The sequence below is a fragment of the Mustelus asterias genome, chromosome 2 (genome assembly GCF_964213995.1).
Source record: "Mustelus asterias chromosome 2, sMusAst1.hap1.1, whole genome shotgun sequence".
Classification (NCBI taxonomy): domain Eukaryota; kingdom Metazoa; phylum Chordata; class Chondrichthyes; order Carcharhiniformes; family Triakidae; genus Mustelus; species Mustelus asterias.
Window position 1 is genome coordinate 46,283,202 of NC_135802.1, and position 26,996 is coordinate 46,310,197.

At 43.7% G+C, this 26,996-nt stretch overlaps 1 protein-coding gene across 3 annotated transcripts in view; it reads right to left on the minus strand.

The window, feature by feature from the left end:
• Positions 1-660: 660 nt before the first annotated feature.
• The window catches only part of plxdc2b (plexin domain containing 2b), a 404,160-nt gene continuing 377,824 nt past the window's right edge, over positions 661-26,996 (minus strand). For all 3 annotated transcript variants that reach the window (XM_078234670.1, XM_078234661.1, XM_078234678.1), the window contains 2 exons: positions 20,299-20,459; positions 661-8,141 (listed from right to left, as the gene is read on the minus strand). In XM_078234670.1, the coding sequence (XP_078090796.1) occupies positions 8,022-8,141; positions 20,299-20,459 (281 nt within the window). In that variant the 3' untranslated portion in view covers positions 661-8,021. The remainder of the gene's footprint in view (positions 8,142-20,298; positions 20,460-26,996) is intronic.

Sequence of the window (26,996 nt, forward strand, 5' to 3'; positions counted from 1 at the left end):
CACAAGAAGAGGCGCTACCCGAACAATTTTCTCCTCAACAGTCATTTAACAACCATAATTTTCAGTCTTCTAATTGCATTAGAATCATTGAAACCCTACAATGCAGAAGGAGCCCATTCAGCCCATCAATTCTGCATCGACCCTCTGATAGAGCATCCCACCCAGGCCCTATCCCTGTAACCTTACGTATTTACTCCGCTATTCCCCCAACCCACACTAAGGGGCAATTTAAGTTTAAAGTTTATTTATTAGTGTTACAAGTAGGCTTACGTTTACACTGCAATGACGTTACTGTGAAAATTCCTTAGTTGCCACACTCCGGTGCCTGTTCAGGTACACTGAGGGAGAATTTAGCATGGCCAATTCATCTAACCTGCACATCTTTGGACTGTGGGAGGAAATCAGAACACCCAGAGGAAACCCACGCAGACACGGGGAGAACTCGCAAACTCCAGACAAACAGTCACCCGAGACCGGAATTGAACCTGAGTCGCTGGCACTGTGAGGCAGCAGCGCTAACCACTGTGCCACCGTGCCACAATTGCAATTACATTGCTTTTCAAATTTGAAGTAATGTGTGAAAAGTGCAGCAATGCAGTTAACACAGATTAATAATTAGTTACTAAACTTAGCAGTTAAAAACTGAGCCGACACAGAAGGTCAAAATTATAGAAATGACAGTTTATTGTAGAAAACAATCTATGCATGTTATAACCTTTGAGTTAAATGGAAATGAAATAAAGCTCTTACGGTTCTCGTTTGGGTTCAACTATCTCATTTATTCAAACCAAGGTGTGCCACATTGGTGTCTGTGGTGATTTTGTTTTGAGACAGTACACATTTCTCAACTGCCCTGAATTACTTAGGAGACCCTCATAATGAAACATTGCTGCCGAGAGCAACAGCAGGACAGTGCGAGACTCTGAAGCTAATCAGATTCGCCATATGCTAGTTCTGTTGAATACCATGCACCCACTGCCAACACTGGACCCAGTTCCACCCTTTCCACACCATTGCATGTTGTGAAGTTCTAGGATGTGACTCACAGAAACCAGCATCCTTCCCACACTGTATTTGAAAAATGCCATCGGACACACTTCTGTTGTCCCATATCAATTGCACTTTATTGTCAGTGAAAGAGTCTACAGGGGGTTTCTTCACCTTTATCGTGACCTTGTTCAAAAGGTGCTCATTTATCTTGTTCTAAAATAAAAACTAGATTGGCGTTATTAAAATCATTCGAGACAGGTTCCAAAATTGCACCCAATTTGCATTCATGACAATGCAAACTTTGCGAAGAGGTCACTGTACTTAGCAAGACAATCACGTGTTCAACATATAGGCCAACACAAAATATACCATTTGTTTAACATGTAGCTTTAGAATTCATATATATGCATGTTATTATGTTGAGTCAAAATGAGCAAGCATATACAAAAATAATCTTATAGAAAAAAAATCCTCAGTAAACTATCCAATATTGAAATGCATCTGTGTCAAACATTGAAAATGATGCATTGGGCCGCACTTATGCCAATTTGAAGCACTCAATAAATTCAAACTCAGAACATTTGTCTGTTGGACTGGAATACAATGAGGCCAAAAGTTAAATAAGGTGTGATATGTTATAATAAGAGTATGTTTGAACTAAGTGAACAGCCTGCTTCCATTGATTCACACTGAAAATCAATTAAAACCCTTAGACGCACGTTACTCCATGAACCTTCCCCCACAAACCTACGCACCTGTATGTTAAATATTGGGTAGTTTAATCCTAGCTCATTTTTTCACTTAGTGCAAATCTTGGCATGATGGTATTGAACTTGCAGGTTCAGGTCAGTCAGAATTGATCCATTCAGAAAATGACTTCATTTCAACGACTGAGCAATCAATTTCCTTTACATGCAATTGTAAAATGACTATTAATGAACAATAAGCCAGAGTATGGGTGGGCTTTTACAGCCTTGCTCATCCCAAAACTGTAAAATCCAGCCCAAGGTCAACAGACCTTCCCATGCTCCATCCCTCACCCTCTCCGACCCTTTGGTGGGTGGGAAGGTAAAATTCTGGCCCGTATGTCTAGTAAATAAGGCTAAAATCAGACAAAGGCAACTCTTATAAGATAGAACAGACATTAAATTTGTCAAAATTGTACTTCGAGATAATTTGAAAATATTTTAATTGAATTATTTCCCCTTTTGTGAGAATCTCTGATATTTGTAGTCATCCAGACTTTGGAATGAATGCGAGAAGCAGAAAAACCCTTGCCCAGCTAAGTTTTTGCACAACACAGTAAAATGATTAGAATTTAGACATGAAAATCTCCTTTCCTAGATAATTTCCAGTTTAAAATTGGCAATGTACTATAATTGATGAGTGTGTAGTTGTCTCAAGGTTTCCTGCAAGAAGTAACCTACGAAACATATTTTCTTTGTTTCACTGGCGCGAGATGGCACCATGCGTGTTAGTTGGAAACGTAAGTTGAGAAGCAATCAAATTGAGATGTCCTCGGGGAGGAGGTTGGCAGAAAGTGAAAGGTTGGGCACACACTTGCATGGAGGGGCACTAGAGAAAGGAGTTGCAATGCAGGAAAGGAAAGCAGGATCATTGAGATGTGGTTGGACGAGAGAGTTTTTGGTCTCTCAAAGAATCAAGCGACATGAGGAGTGGGTGAAAACGTAAAGTTGAGGCAGAAGATCAGCCATGATGTTACTGTATGGTGGAGCAGGCCCAAGGGGCCATATGGTCCACCCCTGCTCCTATTTCTTATGTTATTAAGTACTTAAAGCTTCAGGTGAGATAATAATCTAGTTTGCTCTTATCAATTTTTGTACTATAAGAAACTAAAACAGCTAGCAATTCCAGGAGTATCTGAAGAGGAAAACTAGATTCATGTTATGGGTGATCTCTTCACCAGACTTTCCAGAATAGTTTGCTTCTGTGCTTCTTCCTTTTTTACCTGCATTTAGTTCTGGGTATCAAACCTCTGGAAACACAGATTATCTTTGGAAGTAGTATAGTGCAGATTGACCTGTATGTTTTTCAAAATATTTTCGTTCATGGGATGTGGGCATTGCTGGCGAGGCCACCATTTATTGCCCAGCCCAAATTGCCCTTGGAAAGTTGGTGGTAAGAAGCTGCCTTCTTGAACTGCGGTAAGCCCATGTGGTGCTGGCTCGGCCAGTACTGCTGGGAAGGAAATCCTAGGATTTTGACCAGTGACAGTGAAAAAATGGTGACATTGTTCCAAGTCAGGATGCTGTGTGATATGGAGGGCAACTTGCAGATGATGGTGTTCCCAAGCACCTGCCGCCCTTGCCCTCTACATAGTAAAGGTCATGCGTTAGAAAGTGCTGTTGCTGCAGTGCATCTTGTAAATGGTGTAACTGCTGCCATTGTGCATCAGTAGTGGAGAAGGAGTGGTAAACGGGGTGCCAATCAAGCGGGCTGATTTATCCTGCATGGTGTTAAGTTTCTTGAGTGTTTTTGGAGCTATACTCATCTCGGCAAGTGGGGAGTATTCCACCATACTCCTGCTTTGTGCCTTGTAGATGGTGGACAGCCTTGGGGGAGTCAATAGGTGAGTTACCTGGGGAGTTACTTAGGGAGTCGGATTATTTCAGTTGGCTGAACAGCTGGTTCATGCTGCGGAGCGATGCCAACAGCTCGGGTTCAATTCCCATACCGGCACAGGTTATTCACCTTCTCAACCTTGCCCCTTGCCGGAAGTCAGGTTAAATCACTGCCAGTCGGCTCTCCCCCTCAAAGGTCATCTGGGACTATGGAGACTTTACCTTTACCTACTCAGCGTAGAATTCTCAGCCTCTGAGCTGCTTTTCCAGCCACAGTATTTACATGGTTGGTTCAGTTAATCATCGGGTTAATGGTAACTCCAGGTGATTGATAGGTATTGATCGTGGGGAAGTCAGCAATGGTAATACCATTGAATGTCAGGGGGAGGTGATTAGATTCTCTCCTGTTCATTGCCTGGTGCTTATGTGACACATGTGTTATTGACACTTATCAGCCCAAGCCTGAATGGTGCTGCATGCAGGTATGGACTGCAACAGTATCTGGGAGTTGCGAATGATACTGAACACCAAGCGATCATCAGTGAACATCTCCACTTCTCATGTTATGGTGGGGGAGAGGGAAGGACATTGATACAATAGCTGAAGGTAATTGTTCCGAAGGAACGCCTGCAATGATGTTCTCCAAAAACAACAATCATATTCCTCTGTGCTGGACATTACTTCAACTGGGGCAGAGTTTTCCTCTCGAGTCACATCAATTACAAATTTGCTAAGACTCCTTGATGCCACACTCAGTTAAACTTTACCACAGTTTAAAGGATTAAATTATGAAGACAGGTTGTATAATCTTGGCACGAATTCCCTTAAACTGGGAAGGTTGAGGAACAACCCAATTGAGGTGTTTAACATGGTAAAGGGATAAAATGTGGTAGATACAGAGAAATTATTTCCTCTTGTGGTGGAATCTTGAACAAAAGCGCAAAGCTTTAACATTACAGCAATCCATTTTGGATTAATTTAGGAAGCATTTTTATAGACAAAGGGCAGTGGACATCTTGAACTTGGTTCAACAAAGGTTTGCAGATGCTGGTTTAAATAAAATTCCAAGCTGTGATTGATAGATTTTGGTTGGATCTGGGTGAAAAGGCAGAGAAATGGAGATGAGATATAAACAAGCTATCATGTAACTGAATGACAGACCAGGATAGAGAGAATGATTGGCCTTATTGTAAAGGCTTTATTTGAAATTAGTCATAGAATCATAGAATCAACAGTGCAGAAGGAGGCCATTTGGCCCATCGAGCCTGCAGCTACAACAATCCCATCCAGGTCCTGTCCTATCCCCGTAACCCCACATATTTACCCTCCTAATCCCCCTGACACTAAGGTGCAATTTAACATGGCCAATCAACTTAACCTGCACATCTTTGGACTGGAGTATGAAGGTAAAAATAGAAATCTGATATTTTAAAATGTTTTTATGCTTGGGATGTGAGCACCACTGGCAAATTGTTATCAATCTCTAATTGCCCTTGAGAAGGGGGTGGTGAGATGCTGTCTTGATAACCAAATCAAATGCTTGTTACCAAGACTGTATGCAAATCTGTTTGAGAAATCCGAAAGGAGTTTTAACAGCACCATGTTAAGGTCCAACAGGTTTATCGATAGCCAAGTTCCGCACACATGAGGACGGCCTAAACCGGGATGTTGGGTTTATGTCACACTATCAGTAACCCCACAGCTTGCCTCCTGGACTTGCAGAATCTCACTGGCTGTCCTGTCTGGAGACAATACACATCTCTTTAACCTGTGCTTAATGCTCCCTCCACTCACATTGTCTGTATCTTTAGGACCTGGTTGGTTGTAGAGATTTGCATTCTAATCAGTATTCTGTAACTTGATTTTGTGTCTCTGTGCCCTGTTTGAGAGCAGATTTCCACTCCATCTGACGAAGGAGCAGCGCTCCGAAAGCTAATGGCATTTGCTACCAAATAAACCTGTTGGACTTTAACCTGGTGTTGTTAAAACTCTTACTGTGTTTACCCCAGTCCAATGCCGGCATCTCCACATCATGAGAAATCCGAGCCAGGTCAAAGATGAATTTTGTTTACTTGGGTCTGGATTTGATTCTTCCTCAAATTGTGTAAATCTTTAAGTCAAAGTGTTACATGAGGAACACTATTATTTTGTTAATTTTTCAGCATCAGGTTGGGCATATGGTGAGGATGCAAAAAATGCACAGGTGAAAAAGTGTCAGGTAAGAGATTGAACATGGTTGATGGGTAGCATCAGGATAAGAAAAGCATGGTTGTTTGATTTGATATATGTTAGACACTTCATTCAAATCTTCTGGAAATGCTTTATTGCTTGTTCAAAATCATTGCACTGAATCAGCAGATAAGATTTGGGAAAGTTTTTGCAGTGATATGGAATAGCTATTGTAACATTATAGACTGGATTGTTGTAAGCATGTTTAGGGAAATTCAAATTAATCTTGGCTGATGAGGATGTTTTTGGAGGTCTTCTCATGACAGACTAAAGTATGTGTACACTGGTACCTGCAGCTGTTGACATTACTAGAATTTTCACAAGGGATACTGGATGTTGAACCTAATTAGAGACACACAAAACAAATAAAAATGGTGAAGAAGCACCAGCTAGTCCAACAAGGTTATCAAGTCCATTTCATTCGGTCAACTATGCAGCTGCACCCATTTTCCATTCCAGAGGCCAGTCTTTGGCAGAGGACATTTAAAATTAAGACACCCATTATCGTTAAAGGAGTTTAAATGACTGACATTTTGGATAATGTTGAGGAAAAGATTTTAAATTGCTTTTCACGATAGTTTCAGATCAAACCCAACTGAACAAGCTATTTTATCCCAAATTGATACTCTTACGTAAATGCTCACTGAAAAAAAAAATCCATTCCTAGCAAGGTCACACTCACTGTGAGTGAAACCAATGACAATTATTGATTGAAGTGAAAGGACGTAAGGTTGTATTGTTCATTGATTGTGTTGTTGGCAAGTGGAAAGAAGTCAATAATCTGTAATTAGATCTGAATCTGCCATTTTCAATACATAATAATAATAGTAAGTGCCTTTACTTGTAAGACTGGAAGTTTTATTTCACAGATTTGATTGAGGAATACTTACCTGAATTTATTGACGAACAACCTGGTTTCACATCAAAAAAAGCTAAAAAAAAAAATCCATTTCAGTGAAGGCGGTTAAAAGTGCGCATTCTTTGCTGTCCATGGGACTACTTTCTATTGTTAAACAACACTCTAATCTTAATTACTACTTCACAACCCATTTTATGTTTGCGGTAATTCATGTTACATGTCTCTTCTGGATGGAAAAATACACTATAACATTTCTTCACAATCTGGAGCACAAGAACCTGTCTTGTGTGAACTATCAAGAAACAAAATATATTCATCTATTTAACCAATGTGTCCACTACACAACAGAACTAGTTGGATGTGCAAATACTCCCATCATTTGGTATCTAGTAGGGGGTGTGTTTAAACCTTCTCAGTCTCACTACCTTCTTTGAGTTAAAAGATGGCACATTGCATACTTGCGACACAAATGGTACAAAACCCTCAGCAATCTGAAACCAGTGGAATCCTGTCGCGCACAATAGTTTTGAGATTTTGTTTTTAACTTAAAAAGTTGAGTTCAGGAATGTCAGAAGTTACTGAGGGTAACATATCAGATTTACCAAAAAGAATTCTGTCAGATATGCATACTTGCAAAACTTCACTTATTTAAAGAACATATCAACTCCTTTTTTTAATTCTCTCCCAACCGCTATGCACCGAATCCTGTCGATTGGGAGGTGAAGTTTCACTATACACCATACATCTACAGGAAAGAAATCCATCAATAATGATTCATATACACTCAAAACAACAGATGGATCAGAAAGTATCGTCATTAGGGAAATGTACACATTTTCCCGAGCTGATGTCAGTGATTTCTTAATGTATACACATTTAAAGAATCAAAGTAAATGTTGAAGAGTGTGATACTATTCATTTCTTTATCTGATTGATGATTGGTTAAAAGCATGCTGTAAGCAAATTTGCTGAATTTTTAACCACGGTAACATGGATAATTGATTAGTTTTCCTTTTCCACAGTTACTTGTTGGGGTTTACTTGAACCAGCAAAGATGGAATGAACTTGATTCTTCAGTTGTGTGGCTTGTGTGCATCACGAATGCTCGTTGAATTCCACGGCGGCTATCACAAAGGGATGGCAACGCTTTCCTTGAAACATTGGTGTAATCTGCAGGGCGACTAAGGAAGACGATGGAGTGGTGATTTTGTAGGTGAAGGTGTGTATCTTTCTTACTTTTGAGCTAATCCAGAAGTAGGTATTTTGTGGACAGTGGGCTTGAGCTTGCTTCGTTATCCACTTCAAAGCATAAATCCCACACCTGTAGGCCAGTACTGGTGCACTATTTTGTTCTCACAGTTTCAGCACTGTTCAGACACAATAAAGCCTTCTTTCTCCTGCCCAACTGGTTCTACTTCAGCATAAGCGGGATGACCGGAGCCACGTCTGAACTTCATTGCTGGCCATCTGCTTGGGCGGCGCTGGAAATGAACAGGAATTAATTAGTGAGGACATTGTAGTGAGATGCAAATAATTCTAAACAGATATCCTTAAAACACCTGGTTGAACAAGGGCAAGTCATAGAGATTTACAGCATGGAAACACGCCCTTCAGCCCAACTTGTCCATGCCGTCCAGTTTTTACCATTAAGCTAGTCCCAATTGCCCACGTTTGGCCCATATCCCTCTATATCAGTCTTCCCATGTAACTATCTAAATGCTTTTTAAAAGACAAAATTGTACCCGTCTCTACTATTACCTCTGGCAGCTCGTTTCAGACACTCACCACCCTCTATGTGAAAAAATTGCCCCTCTGGTCCCTTTTGCATCTCTCCCCTCTCACCTTAAACCATTACCCTCTAGTTTTAGACTCCCCTACCTTTGGGAAAAGATGTTGACTTTTTACTTCACCTATGCCCCTCATTATTTTATAGACCTCTGCAAGGTCACCCCTAAGCCTCCGACCCTCCAGGGAAAAATGCCCCAGTCTATCCAGCCTCTCCTTGTAACTCCAGTGAGATAAACTGTCACATCTTAAAACAAACTGAAGTAGAAAGAAAAGGATCTGAGTAAATCTAGTGGAGATCTTGCTCAGAGGTAATCAGCAGTGGTAGTTGGTTACTTCCCAGTTGTGAATGTTTCAATGTAAGCCTGATATGTTATGCCCGCTCCTAGAGGATATTTAAGACCATCTTTTTAACCAGCTTGCTCTGGTGTTGAAAAATCAGAATAGAAACAGAATGGGTGGGATCTTGAGCCCAGACTCTCCGTGCGCCAGATCGTCAGTGGGTCTCAAAATCCGGCGAGCTCCATGCCAGTTTTCTTGCCAATTTCTGGTAAGATTGCTCTGAATGTCTAATTTATATGCCCTGTGGTATAATACAAACAAATTCATAAAAATGTTGGATGGCAATCCATATACTTCCTATTGATTTAACTTGGCAAGTCCAGGCTGAGTTAGAACACAAGCATTGGATTGATAGTCAAATATTCGTCCATTGAAACTTTCTTTATACTTCCCTCTCATTCCAGTTTACTCCTCTCATTCTACTCACCTACAGTTACATGGGCATTAACGTCCTCCAATATCTAGACAATCGCCGGAATTTTACTGCCCTGCACGCCACGGGAATTGGAGCGGGTCAGGGATGGACAATGGGAAGATCCGCTAACCTCGGGTGGGATTTTAAAGTTTCTGGAGGCTGTACAATCCCGCCCAATGTATTCTTTCCATAGTAACCAAAATAATGAGGGTTAGGTAATATTTAACTGAAACTGATGCTACAGATGCTGCCTAGGTCTGTGCCCACACTCCATGTCCAGTAAAGGCTATGGAATGGTCAAAAAGAGTACCCCGGATGTTTTCCCCCAGACCAGGGGCTTGGAGGAATTTCTTCAGCCATGGGGTGGTGAATCTATGGAACTCATTGCCACAGAAGGCTGTGGAAGCCAGGTCATTGAGTATATTTAAGACAGTGATAGATAGGTTCTTGATTGGTAAGGGGATCAAAGGGTATGGGGAAAAGGCGGGGGAATGGGATTGAGAAACTTATCAGCTGTGACTGAATGGTGGAGCAGACTCGATGGGCTGAATGGCCCAATTCTGCTCCTATGTCTTATGGTCTTATGGATTATTATTATCGACATAGCTGAGATCAAAGACTCACACAGACGCGGAATTGAGCCATGAGGTGGATACCAGCAACAGGCCTTCATGCAGAAATTGATGTGCAGGAGTGTCAGATGAAATTGTCTACCTTAGAATCACAGTGCTGTCATAACATGGATTCTTAGCGAGCCAGTGGCAGAATTCTTACATAGAAACATAGAAAACTACAGCACAAAACAAGCCCTTCGGCCCCACAAGTTGTGCCGAACATATCCCTACCTTTTAGGCCTACCTATAACCCTCCATCCTATTAAGTCCCATGTACTCATCCAGGAGTCTCTTAAAAGACCCTATTGAGTTTGCCTCCACCACCACTGATGGCAGCCGATTCCACTCGCCCACCACCCTCTGTGTGAAAAACTTCCCCCTAACATTTCCCCTGTACCTACACCCCAGCACCTTAAACCTGTGTCCTCTCGTAGCAGCCATTTCCACCCTGGGAAAAAGCCTCTGAGAGTCCACCCGATCTATGCCTCTCAACACCTTATATACCTCTATTAGGTCTCCTCTCATCCTACATCTCTCCAAGGAGAAAAGACCGAGCTCCCTCAGCCTATCCTCATAAGGCATGCCACTCAATCCAGGCAACATCCTTGTAAATCTCCTCTGCACCAAATGAGATCACTCAGCAGTTGTATTTGTATGGCTCTTTGAAACAGTCACCCAATTAGTTTTACACCTGTTCTCTTCTCCCTTTGCCCCTCGTGACCATTTCCCAAATCTCTAAATATCAACAGGATCAGTACTTAATTCCATAAGCAGTTTCACACTGGCATTTACACTTGATGTGAGTCCCCCATGGCAGCTTGTGGAATAGCAAGTGGCCTCCTAACATTGGTTGAGAGATAGGAGACAGACGGTTAGGATAAAGGGAATACTCTCTGATTAGTGCGACATGACAAGTGAGATTCCCCAGGGATCTGGGGCCTCTATTTTCCACACAAAAGATAGTGAAACTCTGGGGCTCTCCCTCAAAATGTTGCAGATACAGAGTCAACCAAAATTTCCAAGGCCATGATTAATCGATTTTTGTTGGATAAGAGTACAAAGAGATATGGAGAAAAGGCAGGTAAATCAAGTTTAGGTCAAGATTAGTCATGATCTAATAGAATAGTGGGTGGGTGGATCAAGATTGGGGAGTTGAAAGGAACATTGAAAGCCTTCTGATTCCTACGTTAATAAGGAATTTTCTGTTGTTTGAATTTCTCTGTACATCCCAGATGACTGTTTTATTCCCTGAAGATTGTTGGAAGAAATCTGCATACCAGTCAATTAGCTGGAAGAAATTAGATTATAGGAAGATAAAGAGATGCTCCGGTTTCCGCCCACAGCCCAAAAGATGTGCTGGCTCGGTGCATGACCATGTTAAATTCTCCCTCAGTGTAGGTGATGAGTGTGGCGACGAGGAGATTTTCACAGTAACTTCGTTGCAGTGTTAATGTAAGCCTACTTGTGACGCTAATAAATAAACAAAACATGCTGGTCAGATGGACTGATCAGTGTAAGGGAATTTAATACAGATAAGGGTGAGGTGATGCACTTGGGCAGGACAACGTGGCAAGGGAATACATGATGAATGGCAGGACCCTGGGAGGCATCGAGGATCAAAGGGACCTTGGTGTGTATGTACACCAGTCCCTTAAGGTAGCAGGACAGATGGATAAAGTGGTTAAGGAGACATCTGGTATACTTGCCTTTATTAGCCTAGAGTTCTGGAGTAGGGAGGTTATGCTGGAACTGTATAAAACGTTGGTTAGGCCACAACTAGAATATTGTCTGGAATCCATACTGTAAGAGGGATGTAATAACCTTGGAATGGGTGCAGAGGAGATTTATCAGGATGTTGCTTGGGTTGGAGAGTTTTAATTATAAAGAGAGATTGGATAGACTGGGGTTGTTTTCCTTGGAGGAGAGGGGACTGAAGGGGGACATGATTAAGATGTATAAAATTATGAGGTGCATAGATAGAGTAGACAGGAAGAATTTTTCCCCCTTGGTGTAGAGATCAATGACCAGAGGGCATAGATTTAAGAGAAGGGGCAGGAGGTTTAGAGGGGACATGAAGAAAAACGTTTTCACCCAAAGGGTGGTGGGAGTCCGGAACTCACTGCCTGAAAAGGTGGTGGAAGCAGAGACCCTCATAACATTTAAGAAATACTTAGATATGCACTTGTGATGCCAAAGCATGCAAGGCTATAGACCAAGTGCTGGAAAATGGGATTAGAATAGTTAGATGATTGTTTTTGATCAGCGCAGATGTTATGGGCCAAAGGGCCTTTTTTGCACTGTAGACCTCTAAGACTCTAAATTTGCTGAAATGGAGTATAGCAGTGAATTGTGAAACAGGATAAGTATACTATGATGGGCAGAAAACATTTTCATTATTAATGTGAAGATGCATATAATCTTAGGTATTGAAGACAGAGTCCCAGATCTTCCTTGGTAACTACAGACAGTAAGTCTGGAGCAAAGCCCCAGTCAGTTTTGTTTTCCAAGATAAGAAAGTTAGAGATTCCTAGAGAGCCAGACTTATTTGATATGCTGAAAGCATTTCAACCACTGTGACAGGATTATGATTTCAATGTCTGTTCGATATTGAAACCAGGTTATCTGAGATGCTGCCATGTGGAAAATGGTAGATGTTGGAAAAGACACATTTTAATTTCTCCAGTTGTTGAACTTTTGGAGGATAATGATAATACCTGAACATGAACATGCAACTCAGAAGAACTCACAATTTGGGTAAGACTACAGGCAAGAATTCCCATCCCACCCCGAGGCATGTATTATGGTATGTACTCCCACCCCAGGGCATGGAGAGGGTTTCAGAGCATGTGCAATTTATGCTGTTTATTGAAACATTTTTTTCCATAAAGTCGCTGGGAGGCTGTTGGGCTCATTATGCCTGTGCCAACCACAAAAGAGCTATATAGCCAAATCCCTCTTTCCAGCTCTTTGCCTGTTGCCTTGTAGGTTATGGCACTTTTTATAATCATTGGAATATTTGCATAAGACGGAACTGAGGGAAAAAGCTGAATGTGTAATAAACACCCCCACTGAGATACATGCGAACAGGGTGGCTCCCTTGTTAACGACTACGATTGAGAAATCCCTTTTATGTAAAATGATTAGTTTTATTTCATACTGGCTTCCATTTTTAGACTATTTCTGTAGTCAAGAAAATTGAAAAACTGCAAAAAGAGGTGGTCGCTCTAAAAGCAGTTACTTTAGTACTCTCTAAGGCCATGTTCACACTTAGATTAGTTTTATCACCCCCACTGGAGACTCAGCTCAAGATTTACGCCATTCAAGATCAAAATTCGGAATACTGACAGCCAAGATTTTGCAGGAGTGCAAACAGAGAAACTGTTAGCTTTTGTTGCCATTTCTCCTCAGAAACTGAAAGCAGCTTCGGATGTACACAGACACAGATAAACGTGGAAATGCAGTCATTTTATGTTTTTTCATAGGGTGCACCCACCCCCGCCCCAGCTCTGCACCCCCAGTTTGCGCTCAATCAAAAATGACTGAACTCATGAGAACTTTTACACCATGGGCAAAATTCTCCAGCCTCCCAGCCGCACCTTTCCTGACGGAGGGAGGTGGCTCTTTCTTTGCTAGCTGCTGGGATTCTCTGGTCCCACTGCTCTCAATGGGAATTTCCATTGACGTCATTCCACTCCGGCAGGAAACCCGCAGATGGTGGTGCGCTGTCAGCAGGACCGGAGAATCCTGCCAGCACGAACGGCCGGAGAATTCCGGCCTTTAGCCTCGTTATAAAAAAACTTGAGAAAGTTAAAGTTTGTTGAATAATGCACAACTGGAGTGTTCAATGGTGTACTAAGATCAGGATTACTGTACTAAGATCAGAATTATTATACTTGGTTCAGAATTACTGTACGATCAGAATTATTATACTTGGTTCAGAATTACTGTACTAAGATTAGAATTACTGTACTAAGATCAGAATTACTGTACTAAGTTCAGAATTACTGTACTAAGATCAGAATTACTGTACTAAGGTCAGAATTACTCTACTAAGTTCAGAATTACTCATAAACAGCCTCATTGGCCCTGAAAAACATATTTTACCTTTATGGAATGTCAAATTTTTCTATTATGATTTTAAAAATTCACATATTATTAAAATATAATATAGTTATAGAATGTTTGTGATTAAACCAGCTATTTGAATCCCATGTGTCTGTCCCATTCATCTATTTGCTCCCTGTAGAATCTAATTACACATCAAGGATCATTAGTGCATTTTACTCTTGGAGAGAGTCCCTTGAGTTGGTGCCATTTTCAAACTAGGATCAGGAAAGGGAAATCCGTGCCACAGAAATTGCTGGCTTTTTGTGAGGAGCTTTTTTAGAGATTGAGATTTTGATTTTGATGATGAGTGCCATCACGCTGACTGCAAAATCCAGGCCAATATTTAGCCGACCTGGGGGCTATCTTGATAGGGATTGGTGCTAATAGTGAGTAAAGGGTTACAGAATGCAAATGTCTATGGAGTGCATGTAGCGATTGAATAAATGGGGTGAAATATTTGTCACAGGAAGGGAGATGAGGAACGGAGACAACCGGAGTGTAGCGTTCACCAGATTGTGATGCTTGTAATTCTGCAGAAATGCAGCCATTGTAATCTCGGTGTGCGTTGCCCCACAATGGAAATAAAATGAAATAGTCTGACTCCTGCTCCGCCTCATGCTAGTCGACCGTAAGACACAAGAGGATCCCAGCTCTGGCCCTTGGTTAAACTTGCAGTTGGCCCGATTAAGTCATCAAAGTCTGACCTGCATAACATATTAAAAGAAGGATCTGGCATCACCAGTGGATGTTCTTCTGAGCAGACGGACGGCACAGTAGCACAATGATTAGCACTGCTGCCTCAGAGCACCAGGGACCCGGGTTCAATTCCCGGCTTGGGTCACTGTCTGTGTGGAGTCTGCACGTTCTCCCTGTGTCTGCATGGGTTTCCTCTGGGTGCTCCAGTTTCCTTCCACAGTCCGAAAGACGTGCTAGTTAGGTGCATTGGCCATGTTAAATTCTCCCTCAGTGTACCCGAACAGGCGTGGGAGTGTGGCGACTAGGGAATTTTCACAGTGACTTCATTGCGGTGTTAATGTAAGCCCACTTGTGACACTAATAAACTTAAAAAACTCTGTGTGAGAGGTATTCGAAAAAGTCTGCTATGAATCCTAACAGATCTTCTCCAAACAGAAAAAATCAAAATAGAACAATGGAAAACTAACTACTTTATTCTTTTATAGCTGGCCAATTAGCTTTAATGACAAAAACCTGAATAGAAATGGTAAGAATTTTAAAATTTTCTTCATTGTGCATTTACACATCAAAATGTGTGGTTAGGATCGAGTGTTTGTTGTACCTGTAAGGCACAATTAGCTAATGATGCTGTGGAAAGTCAAATACGCCATTCAAGCCTCTGCAGACTAATACGTCAGTCATTTGACAGAGAATCCTTAAATCTCTTTGAATTTCCATCTGTTTTTTAAAATATATATTTAGTGGATCAATGAAAGCGAACAGATGTTTGTCTTTCTAAAGCTTGTCCTGGCCTACTGATATTTGCATTTTAATGTCAGTTTCATCCCAGTTGACTGAACAGCTAAGTGTTTCTAATTTTAAAATAATTTACAGAAGCTTCACCTGTGCATATTTACAATAGCAACAGCTCACTGGAACGGTAAACCTGAAAGCATTCAGGTTATTGGCTTCTAGCTGTGTCTTTATGCTGCATGCAAATCTAAGAGGACAGAACCATTCCTGGCGAACCATTTCTGTAAGAGTTTTAACAACACCAGGTTAAAGTCCAACAGGTTTATTTGGTGGCAAATGCTACCAAATAAACCTGCTACCAAATTTGCTACCAAATAAACCTGTTGGACTTTAACCTGGTGTTGTTAAAACTCTTACTGTGTTTACCCCAGTCCAACGCCGGCATCTCCACATCATGAGAACCATTCCTGGCCAGAGAGGCTGTGCTTTTGTTTACACTGCTGAGCTCCAATTCATATTTCCAAGTGAGGTTCGAGTGAGATCTTCTCACAACTACGAAGGCACAGATCTCCATCGTTCTCCAGGGATCCCTTTGCCCCAGTGCTTTTCAAAGCGGGTTTTCCAGCAGGTGTGAAACTCTGCCTGCATCTGTGGTAGGTGCGCACTATTCAGTGAGCAGAGTGAGAAACCTCAGCCTCCCACCTCATTCTCTGAGCAACTGTGCAGGGGGAGGATGGAGAATGCAGGCAATCTTTCTCCACAATTATTGCACCCTTTCATGGAATCATCAGGTTAATTCAGGATCTGCTGGTAATCGATTTCCATTGCCATCCGGAAGGTCCGAATCATTGTGACCACACTTACAGCTGCAGGCTTATGATTCCCCGACTCCTCCTCCAGGCATTCTTCTCTAGCAAGAGAAACTCGCACTGGGCCTGTGCCCAACCACTATAAATGGCCCAGAATGCCAAAACTTGGTGATTTTGGCTCTGGACTGGAGCAATGTACCTTGGTAAAGAGCCCCTGTCTAGTACTGTGTCAAGGGTCCTTTTTTTGCGGGGGGAGGGGGGTTAGGGAGAGTGTTGTGTGGTGCTTGATGTAGAGCAAAAACTATAACCTCTAAGGCTTAAGGATATTGTTGGCAGTACATTGATACAGTCAGGAAAAGATGGCAGGTTCATTTCTTGTTTTTATTCAGTAAGCAGAATACTATAGCCCAAATCTTCCCTTCAGAATTAGAACCTCTGTGGGCGATTCTCCCACCGCGACCCACAAGTTTGCTGGCAGCCATTTCGCGGGATTCGCGCATGTGTTCCCGACGCATGCGCGTCTCCCAGAGCCAGAAACGCAGTCGGGACCGCGCTGGAAACCGGCAGGAGGAGAGGTAAGTGATTTAAATCTTTTTAAAATGTATTTTAAATCTATTTTAAATGTGATTATTGGGCCCGGCATGGATCTTGCTGGGCTCAGCAGCATCTCCCACCCCGCCAGGAGTATTTCACTCCAGCAGAGTTTAGAGTAGCTCTCCACGTTCAGGAAACTAGCGGGGGTGAAGGGTGGGGCAACTGCCCCTTGGCACTGCCCAATGCCCGATGGGCAGAGCCAAGGTGCCCCTGAGCATGGGCACTTTGCCCCTTGGGCAGTGCTGGGGGTTGGGCGGTGGGGGGGGCTGGTGCCCCTTGGGCAAGGGACCCAGGCAGTGCCAGCCTGTGCCCCGGCACTGCCCAAGGGGCAAAGTGCCCATGCTCAGGGACACCTTGGCACTGCCCATCGGGCATCGGGCAGTGCCAAGGAGCAGGGCCTTTTGTGGACAGGGCCGAGGGGATGATTGGTGGGGGTGGGGGGGGTCCCACTGCCACTCTGCATGGGATCAATCTGGGATGGAGGGAGGCGGGCTGGGGGTGCTGGTGGTCTGCAGGGGGGGGGGCCTGCCTCCCGGCGGAGGGGGGGTCGGGGGGTTTTGCCTCCGGGGGTGGGGGGGGGGGGGAGTCTGCCAGGGTGAATGAGGTGAGGGGATTGCCACTGCTGGGTGCCGGACATCAGGGCACTCCTGGATGGGGGGAGACGTTCGGGGCTGGGCCGGGAATTGTCGTGGAGGGCCGCGATCGGGCCGTTGGCGGGGTTGGAGGGACAGCACTGCGGGGGTCCGGCGAGCGATCATGCTGACCAGCAAATGGGGAGACTGACAGATTGGGGCCACTGCGCATGCGCAGAGTTCCAGAACTGTCAGACTCTGGTGCGAAGAGGCGCCCCCCCCCCCCCCCCCCCCCCCCCCCCCCCCCGCCCCCCGGGTTTTAAATGAGATTCACGATTGTGACCTCTGCATTGCACAAGAGTGGGAAGATTCAGGTCTGAAGTTGCACTGAAAAAACAGTCGTGATCTAGACCAGTTTTTCTCACCAATTCAGCACTTTTAGGAGAATCGCCCCTTCTACTTCCGATCTGAACAGACTAACAAACGCTACTTACCTTCCTCTGCTATTTCAGGGCAGTCTTCCAACAGAGGATTCTGCAGACCTGACTCAGTGCAGGAATCCTCGGAGGGAGCAGTGGAGAGAATCCACCCAGATACTCAAGCCACCCTTTGTAACGGCAACAACCGCCATATGCTGCAAGTGAAGAGTTTAAAAGTCCCAAAGCTTCTTTGAACAGCTATGAAGAGATGGTAAGTGGGTAAGGGGCTAGAGGTAAGGGTATAAGTGGTGAGGTGGTAGGATGGGTAGAGTGGTGAGGACGGGTCAGGTCAAGTTGGGGGAGTGAGCAGAGGGTCAGAGGGTTTGTGCGTGAGTGTGTGTGTGTGTGTGAAAAAGCGTGTTGGGGCGGGGGGGGGGTGCGAGGTTGGGGGGTGGGGAGTTGGTTAGGGACGCAGGGGTCTGGGTGGGAGATTTGTGTGTAACTGGGGTGTGTCAGTTGTACAGTTCCCCAGGAGTTAGACCAGAGCTTTTATGTCTAACGCTTCTGGGTAACTATCCAGGTAAGTAAGTCAGAATCATGTGAAGTCTCTGAATCAAATTCTGCATTTTCCCGGAGGGTCCCAGAGAACGGGGAAACTTCTCATCAGAAAATCGGAAATTCAAATTTCCGGCCAATTGACACGGAGACAGTGTGTTGGGATTTCCCAAGGGTCCAGTAGTGCATTTTCCGGGGTAATTCCAGTCTCTGACAATCCTGAGACCAGGATATCTGGGCCTATGAATAATTGAGTCAATTACTAGGGAGCACAAGTTTAAGGTGCGAGGGGAAGGTTTAAAGGAGTTGTATGAGGCAAGTTTTTTACACAGAGGGTGGTGGGTGCTTGGAACTCGCTGCCGGGGGAGGTAGTGGAAGTGGATACGATAGTGAGTTTTAAGAGGCGTCTTGACAAATACATGAATAGGATGGGAATAGAGGGATACGATCCTTGGAAGGGTATGGGATTTTAGTTCAGTTGGTGCAGGCTTGGAGGGCCGAAGGGCCTGTTCCTGTGCTGTAATTTTCTTTGTTCTTTGTTCTTATGTATTTAATGATGCATTTGCAGTGCTGTGCTTTCTTCCCCATTTCAGAGTGGGATACATAAGAACATAGGAACATAAGAAATAGGAGCAGGTGTAGGCCATCTTGCCCCTCAAGCCTGCTCCGCCATTCAATAAGATCATGGCTGATCTGATAGTGGGTTCAGTTCCACTTACCCGCCCGCTCCCCATAACCCTTAATGGTTAAAAATCTATCTATCTGTGACTTAAACACATTTAACGAGGTGGCCTCTACTGCTTCATTGGGCAGAGAATTCCAAAGATTCACTACCCTCTGGGAGAAGAAGTTCCTCCTCAACTCTGTTCTAAATTGACTCCCCCGTATTTTGAGGCCCCCTAGTTCTTGTTTCCATTGTAAGTGGAAATAATCTCTCTGCTTCTACCCTGTCTAGCTCCTTCATTATCTTATATGTCTCTATAAGATCTCCCCTCAACCTTCTAAACTCCAATGAGTACAGGCCCAGTCTATTCAATCTCTCCTCATAAGCTAACCCCCTCATCTCCGGAATCAACCCGGTGAACCTTCTCTGTACCCCCTCCAAAGCTAATATATCCTTTCTTAAATAAGGGGAAAATTGTACACAGTACTCCAGGTGCGGCCTCACCAGTACCCTGTACAGTTGCAGCATGACCTCCCTGCTTTTATACGCCATCCCTCTCGCGATAAAGGCCAACATTCCATTTGCCTTATTGATTACCTGCTGCACCTGCAAACTGAGTTTTTGTGATTCATGCACAAGGACCCCCAGGTCCCTCTGCACAGTAGCATGTTGTAATTTTTCACCGTTTAAATAATAGTCCATTTTACTATTATTCCTTCCAAAGTGATACAGCTGGTCATTGCTGCAGCACCCTGTAAGATAGGCTTTGTCATAAAGTGACAACACAAATGACAAGGAAACAATTAGAAACAGAGAAAACCAAGAAAGACCACAAACTTTAGCCGTGTCAACTTCGTTAACAGTTAATAGGGAAGAATGTTGCGAGTGATCTGTTTCTATATTCATCGTCTGTTGATTTTTCTCATCCAGAAATTCACGGGTAAGTTGTAAGTTTTGGCTGGAGTGGTTCTGTTCTCAAAGCTTAGTCATGCCATGAGAGCTACATGTATAAGATGCAATTGGGGGTTGAAATTCCTGTTAACACTCCTCATGTTGATAAGAGCGGATGTGAGTAAAAAGTGGTTTGATACAACTCATAGAAAGAATTTCTACAGTGCAGAAGGAGGCCACTCGGCCCATCGAGTCTGCACCCACAACAATCCCACCTCGGCTTTATCCCCGTAACCCACATGTTTACCCCGCTAATCCCTCTAACCTACTCATCCCGGGACACTGAGGGGCAATTTAGCAAGCAAATGCACCTAACCCGCACACTTTTGGAATGAATTTGGTTGCCTGGTATTTCAATAATAGATGATACCATTGGGGTTTACCTCGAGGAAGAAGAGACTGGCCGCTGATGTTGGATGGTGGTACATGTAGAATGTCACAAGCACGGCCACCACAACAATGATGATGACCAGGAGAATCCCCACAATCAGGCCAGTGTGGACTGAGTCACCTTCCTTCTCTGCAGTGCTGTCGGCTGTAGAAGCTGCAAGAACAATAAGAAGAAAAATAAGACATTTCAACAGCTTCCAATAAAATTGCAACTAGGACTTTGTACAGATAAAAAAAATGACACACATTCTGGGGCTCCACTGCCCTCAAGTAATAAACCTAAAAACTATTTGAGTGTAATTGTTAATGAGGCCCGACAGCTTTGACACACAATTTCCCTGTGGGTTGCCATTTCTGCGGGTAAGACTGATAACATCTGCGATAATTCATCTCCACAGATTAAGTTTGATAAATGTTAGTTGTATTTGAATTTCAGGTAATTCTGGCTGCTGCGACTATCAAGATAACATTAATGACCATCACTGATTTACATTGGTTCCAAACATTAGGATCAAGCAAATGGAGTAAAAAATTGTGACACAATTTACAAGAGGAAATCATTTTTACGGCATCATCAATTTAACAAAAGGCTTCATTAAAGACTGGCACCCAGCCATCTTGTTAAATATTTCCAACTATAATCATTACGGGAAGACTCAGGCAAATAGCTGCAATGACCTGTTTCACATGATATGCTATGTGCTCAATTTCATTCATAAATCACACAACATCTTTTGCAGACTGACGACCAATGTCAGCCATGCATGTTGAGAAGCTACAGGCATGTCATGATTTCAGGAAGAACTGGGTGTTTGGCTCGGCTGATAGCAGTATCGCTTCACAACATTGTAGGTTTGAATCCTATACATGGTTTGAGCTCATAATCGAGTTTAATACTCCAATAAAGTACTGAGGGAGTAGTGCATTATTACAGGTGTCAGATGTGATTTAAGCTGTTCTGGTGAACGCACTGTGTGGAGGAGAGCGGAGATTTCTTTCAATATGTGAAGGACATGGGCTCCATGCTGCATTGTAATTTAATTCCATTAGTGCAAACGTACATTACTGTTTAACAGTAAGAGAAATTTCCCTCTGGCTGTGAAACTTTTGCCGGAATTTCACCGGCATGCCCGCCCCCGGCTCGAAGAACGGCATTCTCTATTGGCCTCGGGTGGGATCGTCTGAACTTCGGACAGACATGCCAGTAAAATTCCGCCCAAGTGTGCTTCAGCAGCTTTTGAGCCGTACTGAACCAAATTACAGATTCTTTGAAGGTTAATGGGTTACCACGTTTGAAGATTCTTATTAGACGTATACCAAAGGAAACACACTCTCAAATGTGGGCATCATCTTTATTGGCTGGCTCATTTAAAAACAATTCCTAGGTAATGCAAAAGCTGGGTGGCAGGGTTTATTAACGTACTACTTACGTAGCATTAACTAACGATTGTTAGGTCACCTTTAAAAAATCTAAACGACAACACCTTTGTCTCTTCCTGCCCTAGAGCTCTGACAGTCGTCAGCAATGCTGGCCCTTTCTCTTTTCATTTGTCCTCGCCTTCTTGATAATTCACTTCATCCTCCTCTCATACTGTTGCAGGATGAAGTTCTAAAAATAAAGCGTGCCAGGTAATATCTGGAGATTCTCTCAGGGCTGTACTGAAAGACAACACCTGACTCATGCAGATCCTGGAACCTCGCCTCTCGAAGATCAGTTGCTTGTTTTAACAGAGTGGTCTCCTCAAGGGCAATTAGGGATGGGCAATAAACGCTGGCCTTGTCAGCGAAGTCCGCATCCCTTGAGTGAGTATTAAAAAATTCTAGCGTCGGGCTTGAGGGGGTACCTCAAAGATCTGCGGTGGAATCCTTCTCAGAACTTCTAAGGTAAACATTTGCATGGCAATTGTCCAGAAGTGCTAACTCCCCCTGGGCACTTGCACTGCGCTGCGAACCACCCCCCTCCCGACCACCCCACCAGTATGGGGGACTCCCCACCCCACATTCACCCGCGGGCCTACATCTCATTTTCCACCTGATCCCCGGGCCCGGCTGTATCCCTCACCCAACTTGACCCCTTGACCCTGATGGACGCTCCGCCCTGGCCTGATCCAACCTTGGCCCCTTGACCCCGATGGACCGCTCCCGCTGACCTGATCCAACCTGCTGGGCACCCCCACCAACCTGACCCAACCTCCATCCTCTCGACCAGAATCTCCCCTTCCCCCCACCTATCTGACCCAACTGAACCCCCTAACCTGGCTGTATTTCTCAGTGCCATTGCTCAGGTTCCTGAGAAGAGTCATGAGCCAGATGGTGAGGAGGGTATATCCTCTGTCACCCAACAACCAGCCAGGCATCAAGACTGTTGAATCCAGTTTGGATGAAGGACTGATGTAAGATAAATGCGTTCTGATTTCTGTCACGTACATTCCCTCACGATCCACTTACAAATCAGTGGCACATTCATTGAGAAAAGTCTTCCTTGTTGCTGCAGAGTTTGTGGTCTTCAAACAGACCATACAGGATAATCTGTGTGAAACGCAATTTTGATAAATTCAGAGCTCTTTCCTCTGGCTTAGCCGCATCTGTGAGCCTCGAAAGCTTGTGTGGCTTTTGCTACCAAATAAACCTGTTGGACTTTAACCTGGTGTTGTTAAACTTCTTACTGTGTTAGCCGCATCTAACAGGAAGGTGAAAAATTGGTTTTGCTCTTTGAAGAAGGCATCTGTGGCCAGTATGATGATGTTTTTTCCATTGCAGCCTGGAACGTTCCGGAGACTTTGGAATTGAAAACTATTTATAGCCACAATCAACAACCATGCATGACCTGGGCTGCTATTGGTGCTGCAACATGTGACAATGGTCTGCAAAAGCCTCTCCAGTGAAGTAGAGCTGCCTGGTACACTGTTCTTCACTCAAGTTATTTTGGGACAATTTATTCTCGAAGACACGTGTGATGTAAGGTCTTCTGCACTCTTCTCTCCTTCATACTCTCTGCTTGTACCTGCCATTCTCTACTCTTTACCTTGCTGCTGTTCTCCGCATAACCACAACCACCCCTCACCTGTACATCCTTCCAACCTCCACCAAGTCATCCTCCAGCACCAGCACCACTGGCAACATCAGCCTGAGCAACACCAACAATAAGCAGAAGCCCATGCACAGAAATAGTCCTGATGCTCCTAAATATTACATGTTGCTCATCATCAAACAACTGCAGCAAGCACAATAGGCAAACAGAGGCCTACAAGCGGCACGGTGGCACACTGGTTAGCACTGCTGCCTCAGCGCCAGGGATCTAGGTTCAATTCTGACCTCGGGTAACTGTGTGGAGTTTGCACATTTTCCCTGTGTCTGCGTGGGTTTCCTCCCACAGTCCAAAGATGTGCAGGTTAGGTTGATTGGCCATGCTAAATTGCTCCTGAGCATCAGAGTAATTACGTGGGTTTAAGGGGATAGGGCCTAGGTGGGATTGTTGTCGGTGCAGGCTCGATGGGCCGAATGACCTCCTTGTGCTCCATAGGAATTCTATGAATCCCAGTAATTTCTTCAAATAGAATATCCAGTGACTTATCTGAATGCAAGTAAGGATTCCTTTAATGATCCTTCAACAGACAGTGAACCATTATTCTAATATTTTATGGTGGTCCCACTGCTTACAGACAGCCCAGCCCAATTTGGCGGTTGATACAGTTCCAGAGGTGGATGGGCGACAGAGGTCCTTCAATCTCCAAAATACATAATGCAAATTGTTCAGAATAAGAATACACAAACAGAATTAAAAAAGACAGGTCAGACTTTTCTCTTTTGGTAACATAATACAAAGATTTGGTATCAGCATTTTTTCTCTTTGAAATATGAGGGGGAATTCCCTGGCTGTTCACGCTGGTGGGATTCTCTGGTCTTGCTGGCAGTGCACCCCCTCCTGCGCGGGGGTGCACCCCCCTCACGGCAACGTGGGGGTGACATCAATGGGAAATCCCTTTGACAGCGGCAGGACCAGAGAATCCCACCACCAATGAACAGCGTGCCACCGAGAAACACACAGCTGGGAGGTCGGAGAACTCCCCCCACTCCCACCCCATGGTGATTTTGCACAGTATGAAGAACAACACTGGAATGTGATGGTAAGCTGCAAGTAGGCAGCACAGAAAAGGTGACAAAATTAAAACAGGGTGTGGCAGACCCGGAGAGTGACGGTTTATCAATGTTACCTGGATTCCCAAATTCTTGAAACACAAATGAAATGTCTCCAATGTGGAGATGATAATTTGCTTAACTTTGTGCTGGACCGAGCATTTATGCAGGATATTGGACAAGTGGCTCCAAAAATAATCAAATGATTGAACCTGATTAACAACTGCATTAACTAATTTCAAATACAACTGCTTTATTTCACTTAAGGTAACACATCTTATACAAATTGCATTACCTCACTTTGATTAGAATATATGTAGATATTGATGAGATGGAGATAGTGACTGATCTTTAAACTGTTTACATATTGCCTCAGTAAACCCAGGCTGCTTTAAATCGAGTTAGATAATGGCGTTTCCTTTTTAAAAAGAATGTTTTTTAACCTTTTTTGATTGAAACGGATGCTTATAAAATCCAGACTGGGGTCAAGCACTCTGTGTGAAAACCCCCATATACTGTTCACAATCGACCTGACAGCAGCTATTCATCTCATCAAAGATGTCAGTATTGAATGACTGGTGTCAGCATTGAATACTGTCTGGATGGAAAATTCTTTAACCTCAGTTGACTTCATGCCAAAACTAAACAGATCGCTACCGATTATAGATATAAATGATCTAAAGCGGTGTCTTTTTTTCCGGTGACCCACTTTTACCAATTGGCTGCCCCTCGTGATCCATGCCACGTTCACCTTCTAATTAATGTGAAAGGTGAGCCTACTTGCTCCTCACAATCTAACTCCAATCATGGCCCATGTTGGCTGCCCTGTCACCTGTGATTCCTTTGCAACTGACCAAGTCAAGTCCTCACTATACAACCATGTAGTTATTCAATGCTTTGAAGATCTTGTAAGCAAGTTATGCTGGTCAGTAATGTCAAGCAGCACAACAAATCCTCAACAAATTCATTGCACCAAACATACCTAACATAAGCTAACAAGGTTACGCAACCTGTAATGTCCGTACTTTCATTCAGTTATATTGAGAAATCGTCCACTGAATTTAACCGAAAAATAAGCTGTACATCTAGATTCTCAGCAATGTCACAAATTCCATGAGACACTGTTTTATTACGAAGCTGGATGCATTTCAGATTTTCAGCTGGCTTCTCATCGAAGACCGTGTGAAGCATGTCTAATGTTGCTGGAAGAATTAATTTCTCTGCAGCAGTGTGGGGGCATTTTCTCCGTGTCAGAGGCTAATTGCGCTTCCTCATTCAATGTTAAATTTCTGCAAAGACCTTGAGCTGATGATTTCAGTTCTTGCTGCATCCTTTGAAAAAAATCCAAGGGTTTGTTCTCGAGATCGCCATACTTAGTCTTCAGATGCCTTTGCAGTTTTGAGGGTTTTAAACTCTCACTTGCCAGTAGTTCCCCACATATAGCACACATGGACTTTGCACCCTGATTTGCACTGGCACAATTTTTTAATTTATTCGTTCGTGGGATATGGGTGTCGCTGGCTGGCCAGCATTTATTGTCCATTCCTAGTTGCCCGAGGGCAGTTGAGTATCAACCACTTTGCTGTGGCTCTGGAGTCAGATGTAGGCCAGACCAGGTAAGGACGGCAGATTTCCTTCCCTAAAGGACATTAGTGAACCAGGTGGATTTTTCCGACAATCGACAATGGTTTTATGGTCAGCAGTAGACTCTTAATTCCAGATTTTTTTTATTGAATTCACATTCCATCATCTGCTGTGGCAGGATTTGAACCCGGGTCCCCAGAACATTAGCTGAGTTTCTGGATTAATAGTCTAACGGTAATACCACTAGGCCATTGCCTCCCCAATTAACACACTTCACATTTCCAAAAATCATCTTCATGTTGCTTTGTCCCTGATTTTTGTTTTTTCTTTGCAGGCTGCTCACTGGAAGCCCTGGTGTTCCGTTCATAGCTAACATTAGTATTGCTCTGTCCTGTTGTGGACTCGGTGAAGCAGCTAGCATTCTCTCTGGCAGAACTGGCCAGTAGGTTTATCGACCATTGGTGTCTCTGGCCCTCTCTTTCATGTAATAAAACGGTACATGTTTACAATCAGCTTACTAAAAACGAAAAGAAAACTGGCGCCAAGAACACGTATGTACAGGACGCTTGATGCCAAGTGTACATACAGGGCAGGCTGACTGTTTATTCTTGCCACATGTGGTCATACACTGTACTGCAATGAGAATTTACCCAGTGAGAAAACTGAACAGAAAGTCAGGCAGTCTCTGGGGATCATTTTTGGCAACCCATTTTGCAACATCCCGTGACCCACCAGTGGGACGCGACCCCACTTTGAAATACACGGATCTAAAATGTGCAGATGATTGCTGTGTCATTGCTCTCCCTGCACTGGCTTTGCAAGCCACTCTTAATCTTTTTAATTCTACATACAAGAAACTCAGCGTGTTCTTAAATGTTGCCAAAACACAGCTCATATATGAACCCATAGCTAGTCAGTAGTGGGCAGGACACAGACCATGCAAATGTCCGTTGACCCTGGGCGGGATTTT